This window comes from Phyllostomus discolor, chromosome 12 (assembly GCF_004126475.2).
Source record: "Phyllostomus discolor isolate MPI-MPIP mPhyDis1 chromosome 12, mPhyDis1.pri.v3, whole genome shotgun sequence".
Lineage (NCBI taxonomy): Eukaryota > Metazoa > Chordata > Mammalia > Chiroptera > Phyllostomidae > Phyllostomus > Phyllostomus discolor.
The window spans coordinates 59826776-59853693 of NC_040914.2; the positions used below are offsets into that span (position 1 = coordinate 59826776).

General features: G+C 34.6%; 1 protein-coding gene across 2 annotated transcripts; it reads right to left on the minus strand.

The window, feature by feature from the left end:
- Positions 1–6438: 6438 nt before the first annotated feature.
- Positions 6439–26003, minus strand: TERB1 (telomere repeat binding bouquet formation protein 1). 2 transcript variants are annotated; one of them, XM_028501973.2, is made up of 16 exons: positions 25918–26003; positions 24313–24423; positions 23989–24117; positions 22174–22305; positions 21178–21238; positions 20967–21082; positions 20750–20872; positions 18290–18442; positions 16996–17127; positions 15861–15986; positions 14584–14738; positions 12297–12649; positions 10937–11001; positions 10536–10631; positions 6860–7009; positions 6439–6556 (listed from the first exon to the last, which is right to left on the minus strand). In XM_028501973.2, exons 1-16 carry the CDS (start codon positions 25946–25948, stop codon positions 6477–6479), a joined length of 2013 nt encoding a protein of 670 aa, XP_028357774.2. In that variant the 5' UTR covers positions 25949–26003; the 3' UTR covers positions 6439–6476. The 2 variants fall into 2 exon arrangements, with proteins under 2 accessions (XP_028357774.2, XP_035867860.1); XM_036011967.1 differs by lacking the exon at positions 6860–7009.
- Between the last annotated feature and the right edge of the window lie 915 nt (positions 26004–26918).

The following is a 26918-nucleotide window of genomic DNA, read 5'->3' on the forward strand; positions in this document are numbered from 1 at the left end:
ACACTTTTAATGCATAAGCATAAACAAAAGAATTAAAAACATTTGTATAGATGTGGAATTAGTACTACCCATGTATAATGTGCAACCTTATTTTTCCCGCAAAAAGTGTGCATTATACACAGCAAAATACAGTATCACCTACCAACCTGAATGCATGGTTCAATGGGGACAATGGGAGTGAATACTCATTGTTATACCTCTGGAAGTCTGGAAAGAGCAGGCAAAGTGTTCTAAGTTATAAAAGCGCAAGCATCACCTGAATTTGCACAGGACAGATGAAGTTGAAAATTACAGGCCAATGAACTTCATTAGTCCAAGGTGAAATGATCTAATATGACCAGTTGGAAAAGGAAAAGATGGCACCACATCTAGGTTGTTTTTGTTTTTTTTTGCAGGAATAACAGGATACTGAATACTGTAGATACAGCAAATGCAGATTTCAACAGGGCATTTCACATAGATGAGAAAGTGAAAGGTAGGCAGGACTGAGACTTGTTCAAGACCAGGCCCAGAGGGGACAGATGATCAGGGACCACCAGAGGCCACTGGGGACCTGTTCCAACCTCCCATCCTGGACCAGCCAATTCATGGTACCATTAGTGTGACTTGGATGAGAAGGCAGCAGAATACTGTAGAAGTTATGGATGACCTGAATCAGGATCATTACATTAACTATAATTTGAAAGTTGGTCATATAGAATGCCAAGAAGCATCATAGGTAAAAGTCCATAAAACTCCATTTGGCCTAGCAAAGAGGCTGGTGCCCTAGTCTTCTAGTCAAGACACATTTCTTTCTAGACAGTTTTTACACAAAGAGGTGTCCAACGGTCAGTGACTAAGCTCATACAGAGACATGACACTATTCTACCGAAGCATGAAGTAGCTGGGGCTCATCAGCACACCGGATAAAGGATGCAGAGGGGAAAGTAATAAACACCTTCAACTCCCCCAAGGGTCAGCATGTGGAAAAGGGATTCAACTTTTGTGTTTTCAGAAGGTGCTACAGGGAGGCACGTTTCCTTTTAGCCTAAGGGAGAACCAGCCATCCATTACTACCCTGTGAGGTAGTAAATCACAGGTTTCTGAGGATATATACAAAATTAAAGACAGCCATCAATGGCCAAATTGTCACAGAGAAATTCACGCCTCTGGCAGAGAACATGAATTTAAGGTCAGTTCCAACTCCAAGGATCTGTCATTATTAAAGTCATTTTCCATTTCCTGTTTATTTGGCCAGGTCTAAATTCCTACAGCTATACAGTCTTCTAATATGTTATCATTTTTGGCTTTCCTCTTATTTTCCTCATTTATTTTTAGCACCAAATATCTCTATTTGAAGGAGGGCAAAGCAGCGTATGCTAATCAAAAGTTAGCCAAGGGTTAGGATAAAATTAAAGAAGTTTTCAGAAGGCAGTAGTTTATTTTAAATATAGTTATCAGTGACAAACACAAAGCAGTATCTAAGTTACAGTGTGTCATACTCTTAGGGATGCTTCTATAAGCAGTATTTAATGATTCTGTTGCATGCATAATTTTTAAAGAACTGTTACCTATGATTCACTTAAAATAGAAAAATACATTTAAATCTGAACAATGGTGAGAGACTTCTTATTATCTAAGCCAATGAGACTGAGGCAACAAAATGTTTTCCCCTTTGACCTAAAACAACTTTCATCAATCTTGAGAAGTACAAATCAAAATAACCCAGCAAGACTATTTAAATTATCCTCCGAGTGCTTAGGAAAGAGACAGATAATGGAGTAGATTCATTCATACTTTACATGCTGCAAGTGATTTTACTAATTGTAATTTCTTTTTTCGTAAAGGAAATTTTGGATTTAAGTAGAACATTTTGTTGACCCTCTGGAATTTTCAATGTGGATCAAAAAATAAGAAACTTAATAAAAACTATGCTTCATCTAAGTAGAAACAGTCACGATCTGTAAAGGTCAAAGAAACCATGCTGCCGGGGAAATGCCATCTGGGATCGAACACCCACTGCAGGGACACGAAGCAGCCCGCCAGCGGGTACAGGAGAACAGCGGAGCTTTCGGGCGGGTACTTGATCGCTTTGCCACAGCACCAACATTTTCAGTATAATGGAAGCTGCAACAGCATCCTTTGGGGATCATGATGGAATACAAAAAGAGAGTAAGAAAAACAGAAAATTGAGATATGTTTGGTTTTCCATTAAAAGAAAACTAACAAATAAAAAATTGTTTTAAGTTTGGAAAAAGCAAAAACAAATGTACACCAAAAAGAAGTGAACCTGACCATACAATTTGGACATATGCAAAGCAACTTCACAATCAGATTTTAGAAAACATCTTAATTAACAAAATGTCAAGCGTTGATTTAGTGTGTGGGAACCTCACTTGAACAGCTTGGGAAATTATTCTGTCTTTCTGAGGGGGAGTTTTCCCTAGGTAAGAATACGAAAATCCAAATGTCTCCCGCAGTCTTCATTGCAATATAATGTCAAATAATGTTTAAAGGCTGATAATTTTTTTTCTCTGACCTATGTTATTTAAGCTTAAGGGAAAATAAAAGCATATTCCTAAACAAATGTTTCATCTTCTGAAGGAATTTGTATTATTAATCCACACCTTGAAAATGTATTTGCTTTATAAACTATTTTAATAATTTGATAAGCTATAGCTCATCACATCACAAAAAAAATTTAATGAAAACAGTATTCCTATGTTCACATTCCTTGTATCATGAGCGTTTAGAAGAATGTTTTAAATTTTGTATCTTCAAGGCATTATATTTCAAGAGTTCACACTAAAAATTGACAAATCTTCTTCCAATTAAGGAGACACACACTTGGGGCGTTTGGTCAGCTTGTGGTATTTCTGAGCAAGGTCAACAGACTTCCGTCCTTGTTGAAAGGGGAAAGACCACAAAATTAAATTCCAGTGATTTCCCATTTTCTTAACTCCACTGAAAAGATAACTTATTTCTTCTTCAGTAAAGTTTTTACGAATTTTTCTCTTTTCTGTAATTAATGAGAATTGTAGAATATATTAGTGCCTGCTGGGGAGAAAAAAAGTCTTCTTGAGACCCAAATAAGTGCTTAACTTATTCTAAAGATAAGAACTATATAGAGAGAAAACTTCATGCCCGGGCTACTCATCACATAGAAATCCATTTCAATTTTTAAAAACTGAGCATCTCCTATTGTTAGATGCTATCAATGTGACTTCTTCAATAATTGTAATTTTATCATATTGTAATAATACTTGCAACATCTTTCAATCAAGAAAATCGGGAGTTTACAAACATTTGACTGTTAATTCTTTTGACAATCTTGTGAGGACAGTTAACAAACAGCTTACCTATATTACAGATACAGTCTTCCCAAAGAGCTCCATAACTTCATAGAATAGAAAAGAATATTGACACTTTAATTATCAGTCTTGATCAATACTTTTAAAGAAGGGTCTTTTGAAATTCACTTTAAAAAACAAGTTCACTACCTACATGGATGCTCAGCTTGTTAAAACAAAACGAAAGGCTGCAAAAGGGGGAAGGAAGTTTTCAACCAATTTTTTTTCATTTATTTTTTAGGGAGAGGGTAAGGGAAAGAGGAAGAGAGGGAAAAAAACATCAGTCGGCGGCCCTTTGCCCCAACAGGGGAACCAAACCTGCAATCCAGTCATGTACCCTGACTTGGCTTCAAACCTTTCACTTCACAGGACAACACCCAACCAACTGAGGCACACTGGTCAGGGCTAACAATCTGATTTTTAGGGATACCTTCTACAACAAAAAGAATGCACTATTGGTATCTGTAAATGCAAATATCTTCAGATTATGATTACTAGGAAATAGTTCTTTAAAGCCTTTTCATTCGTTGCTAATCCACGTTATCATTGCAGGTAGATACTAACAAGGAGGATTTTTGTTTGTTTGTTTGTTTATTCACTTAAGGCTGCTATTTACTTTAGTAGGACCTGGAAAACCCTTCGGAATCTTGCCCTTGCATGTGAAGATAGTTAGCTATTTGTCTGCTTCTCCTAGGACAGGAGCCACTGTTGAGATCTTTTAAAACAGAAGAGAATCTTACCAGCAGAAAGCTGATAAAAGAAATGAAAATAATGTCTGATTATGACTTAATGGTCTTACTTAGAATGCAAGTTCCATGAAGATGGAATTTTTGTGTTTTGCTCACCACTGTATCCCCAGGGCCTGAAACAGTGTCTAACACCAATCAATAAATAGTTGTTGAAGGAAAAAAGTTATTATTGGTAAAAACTGGCTTAAAGCTTATCGGTGAAATTACTCCTTACTTTTGGGTCTACTAGAAAACTGCAGTTATCGTAGAACTAGGTGATTTCAGTTTCACTTGCTAAATGATTTGAACTCACTGTGCCCAGTATTAGGTGGATTATTACAACATTCAGGTTATGAGGCTACTGGAGCTGTGCATGTAAAGCCAATCCCCATTTTTCCACTGCAGCAGCCATCTCACTGACTCCTGCACTTAGCATCTGTACCCAATTCCCCAAAGGTCTCAAAGGTTACTGCTGCTGAGTAGTAGGCAGCCTGGAGGGAAGGAGGAGCTCTCTCTGCAGCAAGGCTCCCCTCTGTGGCTTCTTCATTGGTCCTCTTGATGTTGATAGGGTGTTAGGAAAGAACAGGGGACACAGGCAAGAAGGCTCAGTTCTATTGACTCTTAGTGTTCAAACCCCTTAGGATACCAATCCATCTCAAAAAATGCTTGGATGCTGCAATGGCTCCTTTTCAAAAGAATCGTCTGAAACTTGAGTGTAACCTATAACCAAGTGAGTTGTGATGACTGTATCTAATAAAAAAGAGAAATCTATTAAGGGTGAGGAAAATGGCAATATATCAAATTTTCCTCTACTGCTTTTGAAAGAGATAGGAGACCAATCTAATCACTACGTCCTCAAGGTGCCTTTCTACATTCTAAAAAAGCAGGCCCAATTATTAACTATTTGGTTTTAGCTAAAGCAATTCTAAATCACAAAAAAAGATGTATGTATTTATGAGATGAATGTCACAAAGCATTATTTAGGATCCCTCTGTATAATCAATGTACAGCCATAAATATGCACATTTCATGAGGCTCTGCAAATGATTTTACTATATAAAGTTATTATAAAATATTTTTAGTTTTTATACATTTGCTTTTAAGATATGCTGCTGAAAAATAATCTATTTTAATTTGATGCCAACTCCTTGTCAAAAACAAGATTTCCAAATGCAACATGTTTCTATGGAAAATTACCCATTTTCTTTTTTTTTAAATTTTTACTTTTGTTGATTTTAGGAGAGAGAGAGGAAGGGGGAAATAGAGAGAAACATCAGTTTGTTGTTCCACCCATTTGTGCATTCATTGGTTGATTCCTGTATGTGCCCTGACAGGGGTTTGAACCTACAATCCTGGTGGATCGGGACAACGCTCCAACCAACTGAGCTACTTGACCAGGGAGAAAATATCCATTTTCTAACAGTTTATACAGAAAACATTACATTAAAAAGTGGGTTACCCTATAGTGATATTGTACTTAATTTTAATTTATATGCAGAACTTTCAACCTAGAAAGAGATCCAGATACAAGAAGTAAATCTGAAATTTCTTTCAAGGTTTTAACAGTGAAAATGGCCAAATGAAAGTATGTGACAAAATGTTTCATTAACAAATGTGAATGTCTTTGCAATAAATAACAGAATGGCTCTATAGATGTTACTAATTTCCAACTTACTATGACAAGTAAGGCACTCCACTGCTTATTGTTACTCTGCAGGTGCTAATTCCACACGAACAGAAGCAAATGGTAATGTTCTTTAAGTCTCAGTGATAAACCTGGAATGTTAACTCTGAAGTTAAATAAAATTCCTATCAATTAATTCATTACTTAAGAAGTATTCTGATTTTTAAGCAGAGCTTTAAGGTTTCTACTGTCTATTCAATTTTGGTTGTTTGAAGTGCTATAGCTATGAAACAAAACTTGCAAAATCTCTCTGAAGCACTTGTGCATAGGAGAATAATTTTGTTCTTAAAATAGAAACATGATCTCGAGGACAGAACAGAGGCTTCTAAAGGACAGACTTGCATTTCAACCTAAGCTTTGCCATTTGCCAATTCAAAGTGGCTTAAAATGGGAATAAATAATACCTACCTTACAATGTTGTTGTAAGAGTTAGAGCAAATAATATATAATATAAAATACCTAACACATAGTAGGTACCTAATAATATTAGTTCCCTCCTGCTCCTTCCCCAGCTGGCAATGAATGGGTGAGCAAGCAACATGAGGAAGGGAAGAGGGATGCCTCCTTTCTTAGGAAGTATGGTTCTCATCAGTGACAAGGGTTACCATCTAAGAGCCATTAATGATGCAACAGAACAATCATTCGGCTGTTCTCTCCTTTCTGAAATTGTGGCTTATTTAAAAGTAAATATATTTACTTATTCTCTTCCTTCTGAAATTTTGGCTTATTTAAAAATTAAATATATTCACTTATTCCTCCAGAGGTAGTAGGTTCATTACTGAGTTGCCGTCGTCTACGTGGGGTCAGCAGAATTTCTGAAAAATATGGAAAACATTCAGCATACTTAGCATGTCAATCTGAGTAACAGCATGTCAGCCTTATTAGCATGATATTTCCCTTCTGTTCCCCTTCTAATAGGAATCCTTAGGTGGATTAGGAACAATGTTTAAACCACCAGAGTCTAAATCTGCTCCCTGGATACATCTTAAATCACTGGTTGCTTAGACACAGATTTTCTTTTCAACATTAGTTTACCCTCTAGCTTTTAACATAAGTTCTAGAGTATAGTTCAGAAGGCAAAGTCATAATTATAGTTTTAAAGCTGCTGAATCAATTACTTTTGTTACAGATAAATGATTTCCTTAGTTCACTTTTATATCTGTCTTCAGCTTCCACAATGACTTTGTGACGATCACATTGGTATGGGCAAGAGTGCAAGAGCTTGCTAAAATTTCGGCTATTCAGGGGTTTTCCTACTGTTATGCAACCTAAAAGAAAAGAAATTAAAGTGATGTATAGATGTTGCAAAATATCTAATAACAAATCTATGAAAGCAAATATCTTTATGATGTCAACTGAAGTGAAATCAGGAATTATAAATAAGTCAAGCAGCTCAAAGTCTTGTGAGAGATGTAAGACAACAAATACAATATAGTGAAATAAGTGTTACGATAGAGGTGTGAACAGAGTTATGGTGATACAGAAAAGGAGCATCTACTTTGGCCTGGTTCTAAGCAGGAGTCACAGTTATGAAAGACAGCCAAAACAGGTAACTCTTATGCCCAGTCATGTTCTTTTAATGTCCTATTGTGGAAAATTTCAAACACATAAAAGAAAAAAGTATAATGAACCCCTATGTATCCATCACCCAGTTCCAGTAATTACTGACACATGGTCAGTCACATTTTGTCTACACCTCAGGTATCTGCCCTGCCCCCCATGTATACACCAGATTATGAAGACTGAAATTTGCATTAAAGTATTAGTTCGTCTAGCCCTGGCCAGTGTGGCTCATTTGGTTGGGGTGTCATCCTATAAACTGAAAGGCTGTGTGGGTTTGATTCCAGGTCAAGACACATGCCTGGGTTAAAGGTTTGGTCCCTGGTTAGGGCATGGACAAGAGGTCTCCAGCTGGACATGTATGAGAGGCAACTGATGCATGTTTCTCTCCCTCTCTCTCTCGCCCTCCCTTCCCCTCTCTCTAAAATCAATGTATATGTCCTCAAGTGAGGATAAATAAATAAATAATTAAAGTACTCAGAAGCCTCCTGTTTAAAAAAAGTGTTAGTTCATCTTAAATACTTCACACTGCATCTCTAATAGATACGGACTCTTCTTTTTTAAACATATAAAACTATTATCACACCTAAGAAAAGTATGCGTAATATAATATCCAGCATTCAAATTTCCCCATCATTTCAAAACTTCGTTTTTAATTGGTTTCTTTGACTCATGAACGGAACAAGGTCCACCACCACATTCAGCCGGTATGTACTCTGCACTTCCTTTAATCCATCAGGTCTCCTCTCCTTCTCCTCCTCCTCTACTTGTCATAGACACTGGGTCACTTGTACCATGGAGTTTCCCAAAAGCTGGGTTTTGCTGACTATATCCTAGTTGTAGCCTTTAAAATGTTCCTGTGTGCTCAATAAACTAGTAATTTGATCTAGATGATTGATCAGATTCAGATTCAGTTGTTTTTAGAATTTCTCACAGGTAGTATTGTATACTTCTTACTGTATCATATTAAGAGGCAAATTCTGACTATCTTTTTTTTTAAAGAATTTACTTATTTTATTTTTAGAGAGAGGGGAAGGAAAGGAGAGAGGGAGAGAAACATCAGTGTGTGGTTGCCCCTCATGCGCCCCCTACTGGGGACCTGGCCCACACAAGCATGTGCCCTGACTGGGAATCAACCCAGTGACCCTTTGGATCTCAGGCCAGCACTCAGTCCACTGAGCCACACCAGCCAGAGCTCAACTGGAACACTTTTGACCACAGGTTCACCGACTTTCTCACTTCACAGCACCCTTAAGATATTGGTGATTTTTTTACATAACCTCTAGGCCAAAAGTAATGTCAACCATCCTGTTAGGTGCAGAACAACTTCAGTACTTATGTTCTAACAACTCAGTAGCCACTTGGAAAAATAAGATACCTAAATTGAAAGAAAAAAAAACATTTGTATTTAGTTCTGATTAATTACAGTTACTTCCTAATGGGATGAGTGCACCTACTGGGTATAGCATAACTGCTCAAACCCTGGAATCACATTAGACTCTGCCACCTTCATTTCCTGTTCCACATTGATTTTCATATGATGCTTAATTTTTATCACAACTACCACCAAAAACCCAGTTCCATTAAGACATGATATCATAAAAAAGAATGTAGTGCAATCTAATGTTGAAACTGTGAACTACTTTGAGCTAGTAGTTCATGTAGTGTCCAAAAGATACTGACTATTTTGTGGTTCACTTACAAAATTTAAAAGTGTGTAGTGCCCTTGAGAGTTCACTGCAGAGCCCCAGGAAGCCTGGGTGAACAGTCTGAGAACTGTAGTATTAAACTATTGATAGAAGAGGATTTCAAGGAATAGAATTCAACAATGCAGAGAAACTAGACAAAAAGAACTTTTTAAAAAATCATTGGTTTGGAGGTGGGGCAAATGAGGCTTCAGGTAACCTTTAACATAAATGCTTAGTAGAAGGGCAATAAAAGAAGCCAGATTGCAGGGAATTAAAAAGGGAATTAATTAATACATTGATAGAGAAGGGAGCAAGAGCTGGAATCTGGTAATAAATGAGGGAGAAAGAGTAAATGAATACTTGAAGCAATAACAAATCACACTATTGGATTTTAAGATAAGGAGAAATTACCACAGTTTAAGGTGGAACCAAAGGAGTTAATGGGGAGAAAGGGAATGAATGAAGAGACTTTACAAGTACTAAAATGGGAAGAAAAAAAGAGATGGGATTCAGATTATAGCTAGATGTCAGTTTTAGACTAATAAAGTTAAATTCTACATCCAAGACTGAAGAATAGTAATGCACATATATTTGTTAAGTCCTCACCTGAGGACATCTTTATTTATTTTGAGAGAGAGAGAGAGAAACATCTATGTGTGAGAGAAACGCTGATCGCTGATTGGTTACTTCCCTTCTTCCCGTAAGCACCTCCCTCCAACCTGGGATCTAACCTGGGACCTAACCTGCAACCTTTCGGTGTATGGGATGACACTCGGATTACCTGACCTACCCAGCCAGGGCAAGAATAATATTTTGAGCCTAATGTGCAATAGTCCCAATTTTCTCCATAGACCACACAGTGCAAGAGTAGGAGTAAAGAGAAAATAGTGGGGTATGAAGAAGAAGAAGGGATGGAATAAGCACTATGGAGCGTTTACAAATGCCCTGCGGAAATAACTATGCCTGGTCTCGGGTAGGTACTTGAAATATCACGGAATCACTTCATATATGATTCTCTAACCACTATGCTCTACACCTAAAACACAAAATAATATTGAATGTAAACTGTTATCAAAACATTAAAAATAAAGAGCCCAGCAGAAAAAGTAATGGGGCATAAAACACTAAAAATATTTATATATTTATTATAAGCAAAAATAAGATATTATTTAATACTTAATGCCTATAATATGTATGTAGAGCACAATCCAAAATACATACCTATTTACTGGCTCTCTAAAATGATAAAGAAATGTTTATCTTACTCGGTAAAGTTAAACTTATAGAGGTATTACTTGTGACAAAAAGAGAATAGTAAGATAATTTAAAAAGTATTACCTATGTTGATTCATAAAAACAAATACTGGGAACACAGGATGATACAGACAGAAAAGGTAATATTTTTAATGTTTCATGGTACTCCAAGTGGTTAGTTTTCCAAAAGAAATCAAGTTAAAATCATACTGGCAGAACTTTTAAAAATTCTATTTAACTAATATCAGATAAAGCTTTAATTTTGAAATAACTATAATTTAAAAATATTTACCTGAGCATCTATACTTGGGTATTTTGAAAGAATTGTCAGCTGATAGAGAATTCATTACTTCTTTATTTATTATATCTGAACATAATATAAATGGATCTGGAAAAAATAAAAAATGCAAGATTTTTTTTTAATAAAGCAAAGGACCTGATATTTACAAGATTTATTAACTATCAAGATTTTCATAAATTTTAGCCCAGAATTATACATCTAGTCATCCTGATGGATGAACAAAAACATTCTGGATTATCGATAAAAGGTGACTGAGTATTACACCAGAAAGAGAGTCAGAGGTGTGGCTTATATGTTAAAAGGCAGACATACAATATACATTTTTAGCTATGTTAGTCACCTACATAAGTGTTTTCTTAAAAAATCAAAGAAAAAAACATTTTTAATCATACCTGTTACTGGTAACTGCTGCTTTCTATTTTTGACAATAGGATTTGGATGTTTAAAAACATGGTTGCTAAAAGAAAACAGACCAGATTATTAAAAGTAAACACACTGTTTGGTGTGTGTACAAATGTTTCCGTAAGCAATGGTGTGATTCTGAGTGCCTGTCAGGCAGACAGAGCTGGAGCCAGGATCTACCAAAATCTACCAAACTCTGCCAAATAATCTTGCTTCCAAAAGTAGAGTTGCACAAGACTACAGAGGGCAATGATATTGATGCCAACGGAAACATGGAAGGAAAGTTATAAAAGGAAGAAATGAGGGCCAAAAAAAAAAAAAAGGAACTGATTGGGCCAGAGAGCAACAGAAGGCTGGCCCAAGAACATATCTCCCTACTTCCCACTTCCACATCCCTGAGAAATCGATTCAAATTAACATTGAGTAAGGTTTTAAAAAGGAAAAACGGAGCGGCAATGATACAGTCCATTTTTCTAACACTTAGTTTACCCTGCAGCCTTCCCAAACACAGCAGCGTCCTTTTGAGTCCCCTTTCTAGCCCAGTAACCTTCAGAAGAGCGGAATACAAGAAAGGGTTTAAGAAGAAAAGCTACAATCCCAGGTACAGCCCCACAAGCTACCGTATCTTGCAGTGTAAAATGTGCACTTTTTGCCCAAATTTCTGAGGGAAAACTAAGGATGCGCATTATACATGGGTAGTACTAATTCCCTATCTATATAAATGTTTTTAATTCATTTATTTATGCTTGTGCATTAAAAGTGTAATTCTAATGGAAGATTTTTTTCCCTGAAGTTTTGGGGCAAAACGTGGGTGCACACTATACACAGGAGCGCATTATACATGGCAAAATACTATACGTGTGAGGCAGAAAGGACAAGTCCTGGAGGGAAGGTGGGGGAACAAACGAAAAGGCAAGCCTAAGGCAGATTTTCATCACACCTTACTCCCTTTCTACAAACTAAACTTACAAACTGGTTCTTGCCATATTGCTGATAGATTATCTGTATATGCATTGTTACTTAAGGTATAGATAGGGTTTCACTTTCAGTTTTCTGACTAACCTTTCTAAAATTCAAATCTGATCATGTCACTCAGTTGAGAATTGTTAGTGGCTCCCTACACTCTGTGAGTTAAAACCGAAAATCCTGAGTGTAACACGCAAGGCCCCAGATGAACTGGCCCATACTTGCCCGCCCAGACTCCTTTCCTGACATTTCCTACTTTAGGCTCCACCCAAGACCGTGTTGTATCACTTCTATATCCCAGCGCTTAACAGTGTGGCATGTAGTACTGCACAAAAAGTCCGTGGAGTAAGTGACAAAAAATTAGAAACAATTATTAAACTATACCTTGATTGAGAAACAAAATCTTTTTTTCCAAAAGTTTCTTTATGTGAGTCTTGATTGCAGCTTGAATTGGCTCTACACAAAGTCTTGTTTTGTCCGCTCTCCCTGTAACAAGCATTAACTGGATTTGCACTCGTTACCAGGGTCTTCATTTGGTCATCACTTGTACTTGCACATGCTTTAGAAGTGAATCCACGAGATGCATAACTCCGAAGCTTTCTAGGTTGGTTTTCATTCATATCTTCTGCTTTGGGATCTCCACCAGTACCATCTGTATGGAGGTGTTTCAATGTATTTTGAGTACTTATGTTCATAAATGAAACATTATCCTTATCTTTTTCTCTTTGTATTTTTTCCTATAATGTAAAAATGACAAATAAATAATTTCAAGACAATCCATTTGCTGTGTAATCTAATTTACACTCCTTTTAAATAACTTAAAGGAAAAGTTTATGGTTGTCAATAGAATATAAATGATAAAAGGGCAGTTTACATAAGAAAGAAAAGGAAATTTATTCAATAAATTATTTGGAAACAACAAGATAGCCATCTGGGGAAAAATTAATGAATCCATATCTTACAATTTATACAAAAACAAAATCTAAATGAACTAAATATTGATATATTAAAATGAAATTATATATGTTCTAAAAGAAAACATGACATTTTAATATTCTCAAGAGGAGGAAGACCTTTCTAACTATTACACAAAATCAATAAATCATAAAAAACTAGTATATTTTACCACATAAAAGTTTTCTTAAAGTTCTGCTAGAGACCAAGAATAATATAAGGTGTGTGTGTCAGGTGGCGGGGGCATCTCAGAGGAAAACGGGGCCAGAAGCAAAACCAAAGAATAATCAAGACATCTAGAAAGAATGTACATAAGTCATATCTTGGGCTTTGTATAATTTTTCTACTACTGTTTACAAAAACCTACTACAATGAAGTATGAAAAAGATCAACATTAGTGTAGAAAAATTGGCAAAAAAGATGAACAGTTAGTTCACAGAGAAGGAAGTATAAATAGCTCTTAAACATGAAAAAGTGCTCCATCCCACTTACACAGAAAGATAAACAAACACTAAAGCTGCACTGAGGTAGCTTTCATCCATGACATTGGCAAAGATCACAAGCATATGGAGAAACACTCCAGTACATTACAGGTGGGAATATAAACTGGTAAACCTCTAGGAAGAAACACTTTTACATGTACAAATTATTAATGTTATTACCTGCAGCATTGTTTGTAATAGCTAAAAGTGACCTTGTAGTAAAGTAAAGTAAAATAAAGATGATGAATTTAAAACCTATACTTATTTTTGGTGCTTCCAAAAAAACCAATTAGAACAGTTTTTCAAAAAGGCAAAAACCCAGAAGGACAGGAGAAATGAAAGGACTAAATTATTACAAGACTTTGGATATTGGAAAGCAGGTGAATGAGAGCCTTCTTAGCAGACTTGATAAACCTGAATCCAAAGCTAATAATGGGAAAAGCCAAGAAACTACTTAAAATATGCTACCAAGCTCTCAAAAGGCTTAGGAATTGGAGGTACTAGGAACCTATTGGAGATGGTGTTAAAGGCAGGAAGAATGGATGAAAATCTCCTTAAGAAGTAACTAGATTATTACTAGATCCCTACTCCTAGGTTCTCACACTTGCCAGGCATTTGACTAACACTAGAAGCTACTCTCCCCTTCCCAGGCTGAACATTTAATCTCTGGAAGGGACAAAACAAAGTCTATACACTGGAAGATTTCGAGCATAGTTAAAGGCAGAATACTATTCAAGAAACAGACTAAGCAAATATTTACCTGGTGAATACTAATCTTCCTCATTTTGATTCCTGAACACTGACTAAGAATCCCCAGGCAGATTAGACTTTGGAGGTTCTTCAAATAATGACCCACTCAATCCTATGAGAATCCACGGTCAACAGATTTCCAAGGAGACTTTTAGCATCTGACCCTTAAATATGACCTGCAACCTAAGATCACCAGAAATCTGAATAAAGCTAGAAACAAAAAGAAAAAAACCCTAAGAGGAGAAAGATGGAGGTAGGAAGAAAAAAAAAACTAAGAAAATGAAAAAGAAGTAAAATGAAATAAGGACAATATTTAACACAAGAAAGTCAATGTAGTCTGAAGGCCATGAAATAAGACTGAGATAATTTAAAGGGTACACAAAAGAGGCTTTGATAACTAAAAATATGATCTTTTACCCTCCAACCTATGTATTTGAAAAATACTTCAAAAAAGTTCTATATTCTTTGAATTCAAAGAAACCAACCTCATTTTCTTCTCTTTCAAGCTGTTCTATTCTGTGAAGAATTTCCTTTGCTCTCTTCCAGTATTCTTCAATATTCTTCTCTTTCGTATTTATGTCTTTTAATTGTTCTGCTTCATTTTCATCAGAAGGTTTTTCTCTTAGAGATAATTTCTCAGCTTTGTAATATGGAAAAAAATAGTGAGTTTATCAATTACTAGCAACGTTGTTTTAATACTTTAAATAAGAACAACTTCATAGCCCACACCTCTCTCTCTAAATGTTGCCCTTCTAGACCATCTCAACTGCCCGAGTGGTACTGAAAATAGGAAGAAAACAGGTGCTTGGCAGAGGCCCAGGACCTACAGAGTCATAAAATAGACTTTATTCTTCAGAGCTATAAAAAAGAGAATAGCATGAAAATGTTATTCGAGACACAAAAACACTCTGGATTGTATAGATACGGGTTTGAAAGCAGTTTTTTAAAAACAGTTTTCATAAAGTAGCTTCCTCCTATAATTTTTTCAATTTTCTTTTCACTTGTTGTGGCAACAATTTTTCTTCCACAAAGACCAAAATCCTATTCACAGCCACTCTCCTTGGTGCTCCGGCCAAGCTGGCTATCAATTCCTTCAATGCACCAGTCTCCTTCCCGTCACTGGGCTTTTGTGCCTCACTGTTGCTCACCCGAGATACTCGCCCATAACAAATTCCCTTCTTTTCACCTAATTAACTCTCTGCATTCAGATCTGAGCCCAAGAATCATTTCCTCCTGGAGCCTTTTCTGTTCTATGTCTAGGTCATAGTCCTCTGTTACACAACTCTAATATCTGTGCCCCATCTCTAAACTCTTAGGTCAATTTCTAATAATACACTCATTTTTGACACTACTCAATTACCATCTATCTCTCTAATTAAACTAAGTTCTCTGAGTGCACAGACTGTTTCTTACCACTATATTCTTAATGCCTAGCACAGTGCCTGCTAAATAACTGGCAGACATTTTTAAATAATTAAGTAAATACTTCATATTATGATTTGATCGTGTTGCCCGTAGTCCTCAAATTTAAGCCTTACAACTAAATTTGTCCACACTGGATAAAACGTGTGAATTAGCTATACTGTTGCTCTCTTCCTTAGGGGTTTTTTACATGCTGAAACACGGCAGTCGTCACGTCCAAACCGCATACTCAGGGGCAAGAGGAGCCTGGGAGCTGAAGGGGCTTGGCTCCTCCAAGCAGATACAAATTCCCCTTCATAAACTCCGGTGGGTTATTTTCTTTAAATAACAGTAAACTTACTAATTTTTTTGCAGTTGAAAAGCACAAAAGTGGCAGCTTTGTTCAGTTCCTCATTCTGAGATTCAGTTAAGGCCTGTATCATGAGTGGAAGCCCATTGTTTTTGAAAAGCTCATACTGATTTTCCTCTGGAAAAGATATAAAAAATTAGAGTGGAAGATAGTTATTTTACGATAAACTACCTACATTAGGTCAGAGTTTTTCCTTATGATAACTATGAACATAGTTCAAATTAGAGAAAAACAAATCGCTTTAAAAGTATATTCAATTAGGAAATAAATGCTTCATGTAAAACATGTAAGGCTCATAAGTAATGATCTCTGAAATACAGCCAGAGTAGTAATCATGCCTCATAAGCATAAACAAATGCCTTCACATGGTTTTTAAAAAGGTATAGTTCCCAATGAAACCTCAATAAAAAATGTAAAACGTTACAAAGTATATTAAATCCTAAATTATACAGAAGTTAAGAGACAGAATAAAGAAATAAACTAATGGAGTGAATGCAAATGAGGAAAGAAGGAGACTAGAAGGAGCGAGAGAGCAAACCGAAGAGAGTGGAAAAGTGGGGGCAGAGAACGGAGACTGGAAGGAGAGACAGGGAGAAAGGAAAGTGGGGAGAGCTGGAAAGGAGAAGGAGAGTGGACAGAGGGAGAAGGGCAGGAGAATGAAGAGGGGGAGGAAAATGGAAGTGAGGAGAAAAAAGAGGTGAGGATGATAGGTAGGAAAAGAAAAGGCAGAACTTTGAAAGGTTTTCAGCAAAAGAGGACACGATCAGATCTGTGCGGCAGTGTTAGGAGTGGACTGAAAAGCGGAGACGGAAGGGAACACGGGGAGCAATCTCCTGCATCACATGGATGAGAGATGTGAAGGGGCTGCGGGCCTTGGGAGCGCGGCACTGAAACTGGGCAGAAAGGCATGTACAGAGGGGTAAGTGGAAATAGAACCACAGGTTCAGGGACGTACTGAACACCATGGATTAAGAAAGAAAAAGAACAAAATTACTGGTTTGGAGCCTGAATGACTGGGAGAAAGGCAATATTTTTAAGTCTTTCACATGAGTAGAAGGAACCAAAAGCAAAAGTATACTTCCGCTTCACTGTTGTAATAAGCATACTAAGTAAATCCAGTATTTACCACAAGCCTCTGTGCAATGACCAAGAGTAAGAATGATGCTAAATTTGTCTCCTGAATCCAGACTTTCATGAAGCAGTAATGCCAGAAGTTTTGAAACGATGTGATATTTGGATAGTACTTCCCCAAAAGTAGCTATTAGTATAGAAAATAGAAAAAAAAAAGGTAAGTATAAACTTAAAACTTTTAACTATACATATACATATCTTACCTATACTATTTTTCAGATCTTATCCTAGGAGAATGATCTTATATATCTATAAAACATCTAATATATATGTGTGTATATATGAGTAAATATATACAAATGCATTGCAATGAGGGTGACTTATATACAGCCCTCATTAATCACTCTTCTCATATTAAATACATTTTACTAAAGCAAATTTTTAAAAGAATGGTTTCTTAATTATCCTACATAATGTTGATAATATGAAGCATTCCTAAAAGCTAAATACACTTATTCTCACTTTATATACCTCTTCTTATCTAGACTGGACAGTAAAGACATTCCTATGCAACAAAGTCCTGCCTGTCAATGTAATACACTAACTGGCCATGATTCCACTGATGTTATGCAGTGAATCACACCTCAAGCTGAGAAGTGACAAAATTCAAGAAGCCTGCCATTTTAAACTACACTTCTCACAGTATTTTTAACAGTTCACCAAGAGTCTAATAATATTTATATCAATAATAAATAAGGTTGTGAATTTCTCGAGGGACTATATTTAATCGTTTTTGCAACTCTACAACGCACATAGAGCCCTACTCATAGTAGGCCTTCAGTAACTGATGTTTTAAAAATCTACTTATTTTTTGGTTATTGAGTCGCTTATTACAGAATTTACAGATTATCACTCCTCAGTGTTTGTACAAGTGAGAGGCAGCAACGGGTTCAGCTCTGGTTCTGTCATTCACTACTCATGGCTGGGTAAGTCAGACCTCATGCTTATCAGAAAGAGACATACCTTAATTCTTTATATAATTTTTCAAAAATCTATAGATAGGGTTTTCCATTCCTTCTGTCTCCAAAACATCCCTTGATTTCTCTTCTAAACATTTTAATTTAATGCCACTTTTTAAGTGAAACAAAGGGTTGGAGATGATAGAATCTATTGTTAGATTTGAAGTGAGAAGACCTAGATTTGAACCTTAGGGAAGTCATAACCTCTGTGGGATAATGAGGATTAGACTAGACAGTACATGTTAGTGTTCAAGCTACCACCTCAACACTCACCATGTTGAACTCAAACAAAATGCAACTGGAGAAAAATGACCATGCGTTTTTACTCACGATTATCAGCAATACACGCATCCACTGTCTTTGTCACCACCACTGCGAGCTTAGCACTGGAAAGAGTCTTGTGTGAATCAGATTCCAGTTGCACAAGAACTTGAGACAACACATCCAGTCCACCCACAGATATGAAGTATTTCTGAACAAATGCTTAAGAAATAAGTTAGAACTATTAATACTGCAAACAAAACAACTGTATGGTTTCATTCAATCAATCTGAACTAAATAAAACAATAACTTAACTTTTTTGAATAGTTGTCCCTCTATATCTACAAGCGATTGGTTATAAGACCCCCCTCTGCCACTCCACCCCGCCCTCAGATGCCAAAATTCTCAGATACTGAAGTCTCTTACGTAAAATGGATTAGTATTTTCATATAACTCATGCATATTCTCCCATATACTTTAAATAATCTCTAGGTTACTTATAGTACCTAATACAGTGTAGATGCTATAAAAATAGTTATTGTACTCTACTGCTTAGGGAATAGTGACAAGGAAAAAAGTCTGAATATGTTCAGTACAGACGCAATCATTGTGGGCCTATCTACACAGTACACGTCAGTAACAAAAGAACTTTATTTTTTAATATTTTCTTTTTTTAATTTTTTTATTTTATTGCCTATAGAGAGAGAGGAAGAGAGAAAGAAACATCAATTTGTTGTTCCACTTATTTATGTATTCACTGGTTAGATTACTTCCTTATGTATAGTACAGTGTTTTTTTTCTTGTGTGTTAGATATCTCTTTTGCTTCCTTCAGCAAGAACTGGTACATTTTACAAGAATGACAATATTAAACTCAAATCCTTCCATGGAAGAGCTATAAAGAATACATTCATTGACCTAGGTTGGTACTCTAATTAGCAAGTTGCCTATTTTCTGAATTTCAATATAACTCATTCCTCAGATTGCTTTACTCCACAAACAGCACAGTAATTTAACAGTTCCAAAAGAATACATGTTTCATCCATCTTATTCAAGCCTAATTCTTTTACTTCTTGGAGCATAAAATTATAATATATTGAGAGTCACGACAACTACTCCAAGCAAAGAATCAATAACATGTATTTTAAAAGTCTGAATTCTTTTGTTTCCCTGATGAACATGACTCTGATCAGAAAGTATTCATGAGTTTGTACATTCCATAGTCTCTGCAGCTCCTGTTCCCGCAATGTGCTTAGAACAGAGGAATATGAGGGCTAGTGATAATAATTCTGCCGTAAACCTTCTTCCCAGTCTACCTTAGTACCACAAATTGAGCCACGATATTTTAAACACAAAAATTGTTTGTGTTGATCTTAAAACACAAAAATCTTAATCTAAAAAAAAATCATGTTCAGAATTTTCTACATCTGAGAAAGTAACTGTTAGGAAATGTTATTTAAGGATAAATAAACATTTTCAATATTAAAATGACTCCAAAACATAATTTACTACAGAGTATTTTCATTTTTAAAAACTTGAAAAAAAAAAGCACCAAACAAAAGAGAAACGGACTCATAGAAACAGAGAGTAGACTGATGACTGCCAGAGGGCAGTGCGATTGGGGGACTGGGTGAAAAAGGTGAAGGGATTGAGAAATACAGGTTTGTATTTCCTTCATTCCTCTATTTTCCTTTTCATACCTGTTAAGATCTATAGTGATGTCACCTTTTATCACTGATATTATAATTTGGGCTTTCTTTCTTTAATTCGTGGTTAGTCTGGCTAAAGGATCCATTTTATTGATCTTCTTTCAAAGAACTAGCTTTTGGTTTCATTGACTTTTCTCTATTGTTTTTTTTTTAATTTCATTGATTTCTGATCTCTGTATCATTTCCTTCTTTGTGCTTACTTTGAGTTTAACTTATCTTGTTTCCTAATTTCTTAGGCGGAAACTAAAATAATTAATCTGAGACTTTCTTCTTTCTTTATGCAAGCCTTAATGCATAAAGAATTTTACCTCTAAAGAAATGCATATAAATTTCCCTCTAAACACTGATTTTGCAGCATCCCACATTTTTTAATGTTTTTCAGTTGTGTCTTTTAGTTAAAAATATTTCTAATTTCCTTTTTAATTATTTATTCTTTGACTTAAAAGTTTGTGTTTTTTTGTTTTGGTTTCATTTTTTTAGTTTTGGGTTGTTTAATTTCCAGATATTTGGGACTTTTCTAGATGTTTTATTTTTATTTCTAATTTAATTCTATGCGGCCACAGAAAACATTCTGAGGGTTTTTAGTTTTGTTTTGTAGAGATATCTGGAGAGATTCAAAACTATGCTACCACAATCATCTTCCCAGTATCTTCCTAACAGATCTACTTTTATGATTTTCCTATCTGTAATAGTCCAAATGCATCCAAAATGACCCAACTTATTGGAATAAAATTAATCCATTAATTCAATTAATTCAATAGGTTGCTATTATGCTTTGAAATAATGTCTTCAAGTATAACTTAGAAAATAATGAATACATACTATTATTTGCAAGAGTGAGTCCAATAAATGAACAAACAGGACGAATTATTTCAGGTATCATGCAATTTATTAACCAGTCATTAGCATGTTGAAAAAGTGAACAGCAAAGCATTTGATTTTCATCTGAAAGAAGGCAAAGTTAATCATGCTTTAATATATTCAGAAAATGTCAATTTTTTATCTTTATTTTTTATATTTAAATATTTGAAATAATTACCATTTTGAGGATTGTTGACACAGACACACAGGGTACTGCACACTGATGACCACAACTGGTAACTCTGGAAAACACTTTTATCCGACAAATTCAACTCATAATTTGAAAGAACTGTCCTATTAGGTTAGAAAGACAAGGAACTAAATTAATACAAATGCATTAAGGTCTTCAGTAATAAATAATTAGTAACAAGAAATTTATATTTGCTTACCTGAACAACTGTGACAGAACTTGAATACAACCTGTTTCTCTCACAAGCGTTTGTCCAGTCCCTTAAAAGAATAGCCACACATTGCATGTATATGACTTTTGTTTATAAATAATTTTGCAGAAATGGAAAATATTTAAGTAGTATTTTGATAAGTAATGTTTAATTACTGTAAAGTATAACAGATTTACAGTGGATAAAATCTGATCAACATTGTGGGAACTATATTACTTAAGCTTAGAGAATGACAGCACTCAAATTTCTTCTAAAAATTACAAAACACCTATTTTAAATGGTTCTGTGTTACAATAACAAAATATGCTCCAAAATTTTAAAAAATTTCAAAATAGAGCCCTGACTAGCGTGGCTCAGTGGTTTGGGTATTGTCCCAAAAACTGAAAGGTCACAGGTTCAACACATTGCACATCAATGTTTCTCTTCCTCTCCCTCTCCTTCCCTTCCCCTCTCTCTAAAAGTGAATAAAATCTTTAAAACAAAAATAATTCCAAATAGAAAAAATAAAATCTAAAAGTATTTTAAATGCTCACAAAATTTCTAACAGTTTGAAAATTTAAATAAAGTGATGTTAAAAAATAACCTTAACCTGAGCAGTAGGTGTACAGGTACACACTATATCTCACATTAATGTTTCTCTCCCTCTTTCTTCCTTCCTTCCCCTCTCTCTAAAATTAATAAATAAAATCTTATAAAAAAACCCTGAAAAAAAAAGAAAAATCAACCAACCTAATTCATTAAATGCCTGTCTTTTGCTCTTAAAGCTGTTTCTTTTCATTGTTAGTTAAATAATACAAATCACTTTGCTATTTGTTAAAATTAATAAATATCGATTAATTAAACGCATGCTATTAATTTTTTCTTAAAGCTAGTAGCTCTCAGAAGTTAGTAAGAACAAAGTTAATTGATATAAAAACCAGAATAAAAGGATTAATAATGACTATTCTGATATATTATTTTTAAAAAAATGTTGAATGTACTTACTATTATTTGAAACTAGAACCAAAATAACATAGACAGACATTCTTTTCAAATTTGTGTTTGAATCATCATTGGATAAGAAACAAATTAAGTCTTCAAACAATTCTGAAGTACACAAAGTCTGCTGACAGTAAACTGAAACATAAAAATACAATTTTAATTGCTATGCATAGCACAAATCAGGTATCATTTCACTGACATTTATTGATCATATAACAAAATTTTTGACAGACTGGTATGTGCCTATTCAATTAGCAGACCGAAGGAGCAATACCTTAATTAGAAATATTTGATGTAGGCTCCAAAAAATGTATTGCAATCTTCTAGAATTTTCAATAAAAACCTAACAAAAAATTAAAATGTGACAAAAAAATTTAAGATGAGTAAATAACAAAACTTAGTGAGAGAAAAATTTAAGAAAAGTCAGAAAGAAGCCTGCTTTAGAAAACAGAGGGACAAACAATACTTATACTATTTCTTAAGACTGCTCTAGAACTAAAAACATCTTTCCAAAAAGCAAAAATAATACCTACATGACAGTAGGAAGTTTTTTGTAATAATCACACAATAAACAAATTTTTTAAAAAAAATTGAACACAGGGATATAATATTTTATCCCGTGTCTAAAACTAGCTATTGGACTCTGTCTCTCAAAGGCAAGGACAATGTCTTATTTATCCCCAATGCCTAGCACACAGCTTGATTCTTAACAAGTAATGAAGAAATATTTAATGGATAAAAACATAAGAATATAAAGTTGTTTAACAAATTGATGGTTTAGATTCAACTTCATTTCAGGATACTACAGAAAAGTGTTTTTGCCAACATGAATTTGTATATCAGAGTATATCCATGTACAAGGTGGTGTTTGTAAGTTATCTTCATCTTTTGATTCAGATACTTCTATATATAGACAATGAACAAAATACAAAGACCAGTTATAGACCCACTTAATGAAAATTGATTGTAATGATGGTACTACCTCAAACTGATGTGAGAAAAACCTACCTTTTAATAAGTGTTAGGATAGCTGGATTGCCATTTTATTTTTTTAAAAAAGATAAACAAGCTATTCATCATACCTCAGGAAAATTCAAAAAGGACGAAAAATGTAAATGTAAAAAAAGAAAAAATAATACAAGTACCAAGAAAATGTGGGTAGATTCCCCCTTAACCTGGAACTATGGAAAACTTTCCTATGGCTTAAAATACAGAAGCAAAAATGGAAAAAAGGATGAATTTTATTTTCATCAAAATAAAATACTTATACACGGTAGTAAAACATAAAGTGAAAAAAATGTTTCCAACTAACACCAAGGAGCATGGTGAAAGATTTTGAAATGGATGAAAATGATTACTGAACATCCTATCTAGCACACCCTTCTAGATTATCTGTGCCTTTCATTGTCTTTGAGCTATTTTGCAACTCAGTAAGTTAAAAAAAAAAACAAAAACCTGATAGTAATGCAAGTTACTCTTGTCAACAGAAATGCAAAACATTTTGGACAGTAGAATGCAATCAATTATTTCCATGCAGATATTGACTAGTTGTGTGCCTATTTATAAATCTATTTCAGCATTCCTAAATGCCTATACTGGTTTTTGCTATTGCCTTTAAAAACACTTATAACATTTTACTAATTCCTTCATTAGTTAATAAGTAAAATACAATCTTTGGCATACATTAATTTAAATAAATAAAAAAATACCTGGATAAAACTATCCAAACACATACAGAAAATTTAATTTTAAAATTAAGTTAGTAATTTGTTAAAGAATATGCTTGAAGGATAATGAAATAAAGTTGTTAAATTTTACCATTTTTTTCTGCAACAGTTCCTAATGTATATAAGGATGCTTCTTTTACCATGCTATGTTCACTTGACTTTGCAAGATCTTTTACAAACACCAAACCACCAATTTCCCGAAAATATAAACCTGCATTACCTATAGGACGTGCAGACAAAAAAAAATAGAAACAGTATTTATTATGATTATTCTTTTAAGAATAAAACGAATCACATGAACATAGTAACATAACAGGTAGAACAACTGACTGGAAGAGAAAGAACTATTCAGATTTCATAAGTCACAATTCTAAAGAGTTAGAATCATAGATGACAATTCATTATCATGTCTTACTGTTTTGTTGACAAATTGAATGAATAGTGACCAAAGCTTCCTTTTGGGAAACAGGGTTGTCCATTTGATACTTCAGACACTCCAATAGTAAGTTCAGGTCAGTCTTCATTTCTAAAGAACAAAAATTCCATTATTTTAAACCAAACATTTCTTTTCAAAAAGTAATCATTTAAATTTCACTTTCTAAATATATATCTTTATGTTCACTTTTTAAATAAGTATGCATTACTTTTATAGTCTAACAAACAATAAAGAAATATAAAAGAAATATTTCTTAAAAGAACTTGAATGTCTTAAAATTATTTGATCTTCCCCTTTCATGAAATATAGGAATAGAAAATCCAAATATTATATAGAAATCCATACCTATAAATTCAATGACTTAGGTGAAATGGACAAAGTCCTTTTAAGATACACATTACTAAAACTCACCCATGAAGAAAGATGTAACTTAAGTAGTCATATCTATGAAGAGCATTAAAACCAGAGTTAAAAACCTTTCTGTAAAGAAAACTCCAGGTTCAATTCAGATGGCTTAATTTGTAAATTTTTCCAAATATTTAAGGAAGAAATGATATTGATTCTATACAAACTGTGAATATTTGACACTGATGCTTTCAATCAATCTTCTTCTTCTAATCCACATTCCACAATCCACATTCTTCTAATGTCACCTGGCTATCATGTAAAGACCCTAATGTTTCTCAATACCTAAACTATTTCACAAGCTATGCTTCCTTACAGGAGCTAAAAAGGATTCCTGACCACAAAATGAAGAGGGGTGAGCCCCAAGACCAAAATGGCATATGCAAGAAAAGACCGTGGCCCAAAGGGCCGAGTGCAACAGAAAAACAATGACCCGTGCCTAAAGAAGAATTTAATGGCTCCACATCGCAGCCTGTGAATACAGAAAGTGCCATCCCAGTTGGGGAGAAGGTATCATTACAGCATGAGCTCACCCTGTCCATTCCTTTATCAAAGAATAAAGTTTCTGCTCTGCTTTACCAAACTCAGTCTTGGTCTATTGGCACGAACAGTACTGGGCAGAAAGACCCTGACTTGGGTTCCAGGACCTGAAGGGTTGGTAACACTAAGGCTGATTTCCAAAATACCACATTTCATTCCTGACTCTCCATTCATCTCTCTGAAACGCTTTACTTAGTTTTTCTGAGGGCCCTCTTCCTCAGCCAAACCTTTATGTGATGGTGTCCATTAAGAGGAACGCTCTTCCCCATTCTTCTCTCTTTTAATACTTCCTCTCTGGTTAATTGCCTCTTTGCTCATGGATTTAATTTTCAACATTTTGAAAATAACTCTGAAATCCTCCAGGCATACTTTGATGGTAGTTCTCTCAGGTCCCCAACTGTTCTTCTATCTACCCCTGTTAAATCAGCTATCACATGGTATTCCAATCATCAGCATGCCTTTTCCATTAGAATGTCAATTTCCTGAAGTGAGTGTGACAGGCACAGAGTAGGTACATGATAAGTATTTATGTAAATTGCTAAATTATTCTTTCATTTTCTGGATTCTGTCAGATAATCTGCAGTATTGCCCACAAATATATAAAACTAATTGCAGACATATGGTCCATGAATTCTTCACCCTGTATTTTCTTTGTGTCCTCGCTTTCCATGCTTGTCTGCTTTCTTTTTACTTGTATTTCACCTATAAGATAAAGGTATTTTTTCAATTTAAATCAATGTTTGAAATATACAGATGATATATTATAGAATTATACACTTTTATAGTTTTATTAACCGATGTCACCCCAGTAAGTTTTATAATAAAAAAATTGTAAAAATAAATAAAACATTTCCATCACATACATTAATAAATAAATAAATAAATAAATGTTTGAAAATTCTAGACTTATAAGTGCAAAGGAGCAAGGAAAGAATAGTTTTCCTGAATCCAGAAGAGCAGGGACTGAATCTACAACTTATTAGATATGTGATACAGGGTGTGCTTTAGTTCTCTAAGGCTCAGTTTTCTCATCTGTAAAATCGGAGTTCCTACTTCATAGAGTAGTTACAGGAATTAAATTTGAAAATGTACAAACATGCACCTGGCATTCTTAAGTACTACAGGCTTTCAACACATTTTACTAAATAAACATACAAATGGTTGGTTAATTGAATCTAACTGGACCTCTTCCGGTCCTTTCCATTTTCTTTCCTATCCATTTTCATTCCATCCTTTCAGACTGGGCCTCCTTCCATGAGTCAGCAGTTTAAAACACACATGTACACAGTCTTTAGAATTGCATTTCTCTTTACACACTAAGCTTAATACTAAAAAAATTTCTAACCCCTGGTTTTTTCAACATAGCATTTCACTATTAAACTGAAATCTTTGTTTATGTATTATTTATTAGGAGAATTTTTAAAATAACTGGCAACCCTGATATGGCCTCTTCTATGCTTTATTTTAAAATACTAAACTGATTTTTTATAAAAAATATGAGTCCAATTAACTTCTTACAGTAATAAATCAGGATTCGCAGAACTCTAAAATTCTTATGTACTTCAACACTACATGGTTAAAGGGACATACTGAATTATCCTTTCTATTTTTTCATTTTCACTCTCAAAATGATAGGAAAA

Coding starts and splice junctions, on each gene's coding strand:
- TERB1 (XM_028501973.2), bottom strand. CDS start 25,948: ATGGAAAGCGAGGACACAAAGAAAATACAGG. Junction 12,650..14,583: donor TTGAAAGAGAAGAAAATGAG/GTTGGTTTCTTT, acceptor TTTACATTATAG/GAAAAAATACAAAGAGAAAA. Junction 11,002..12,296: donor GATTTTGTTTCTCAATCAAG/GTATAGTTTAAT, acceptor GTTTTCTTTTAG/CAACCATGTTTTTAAACATC.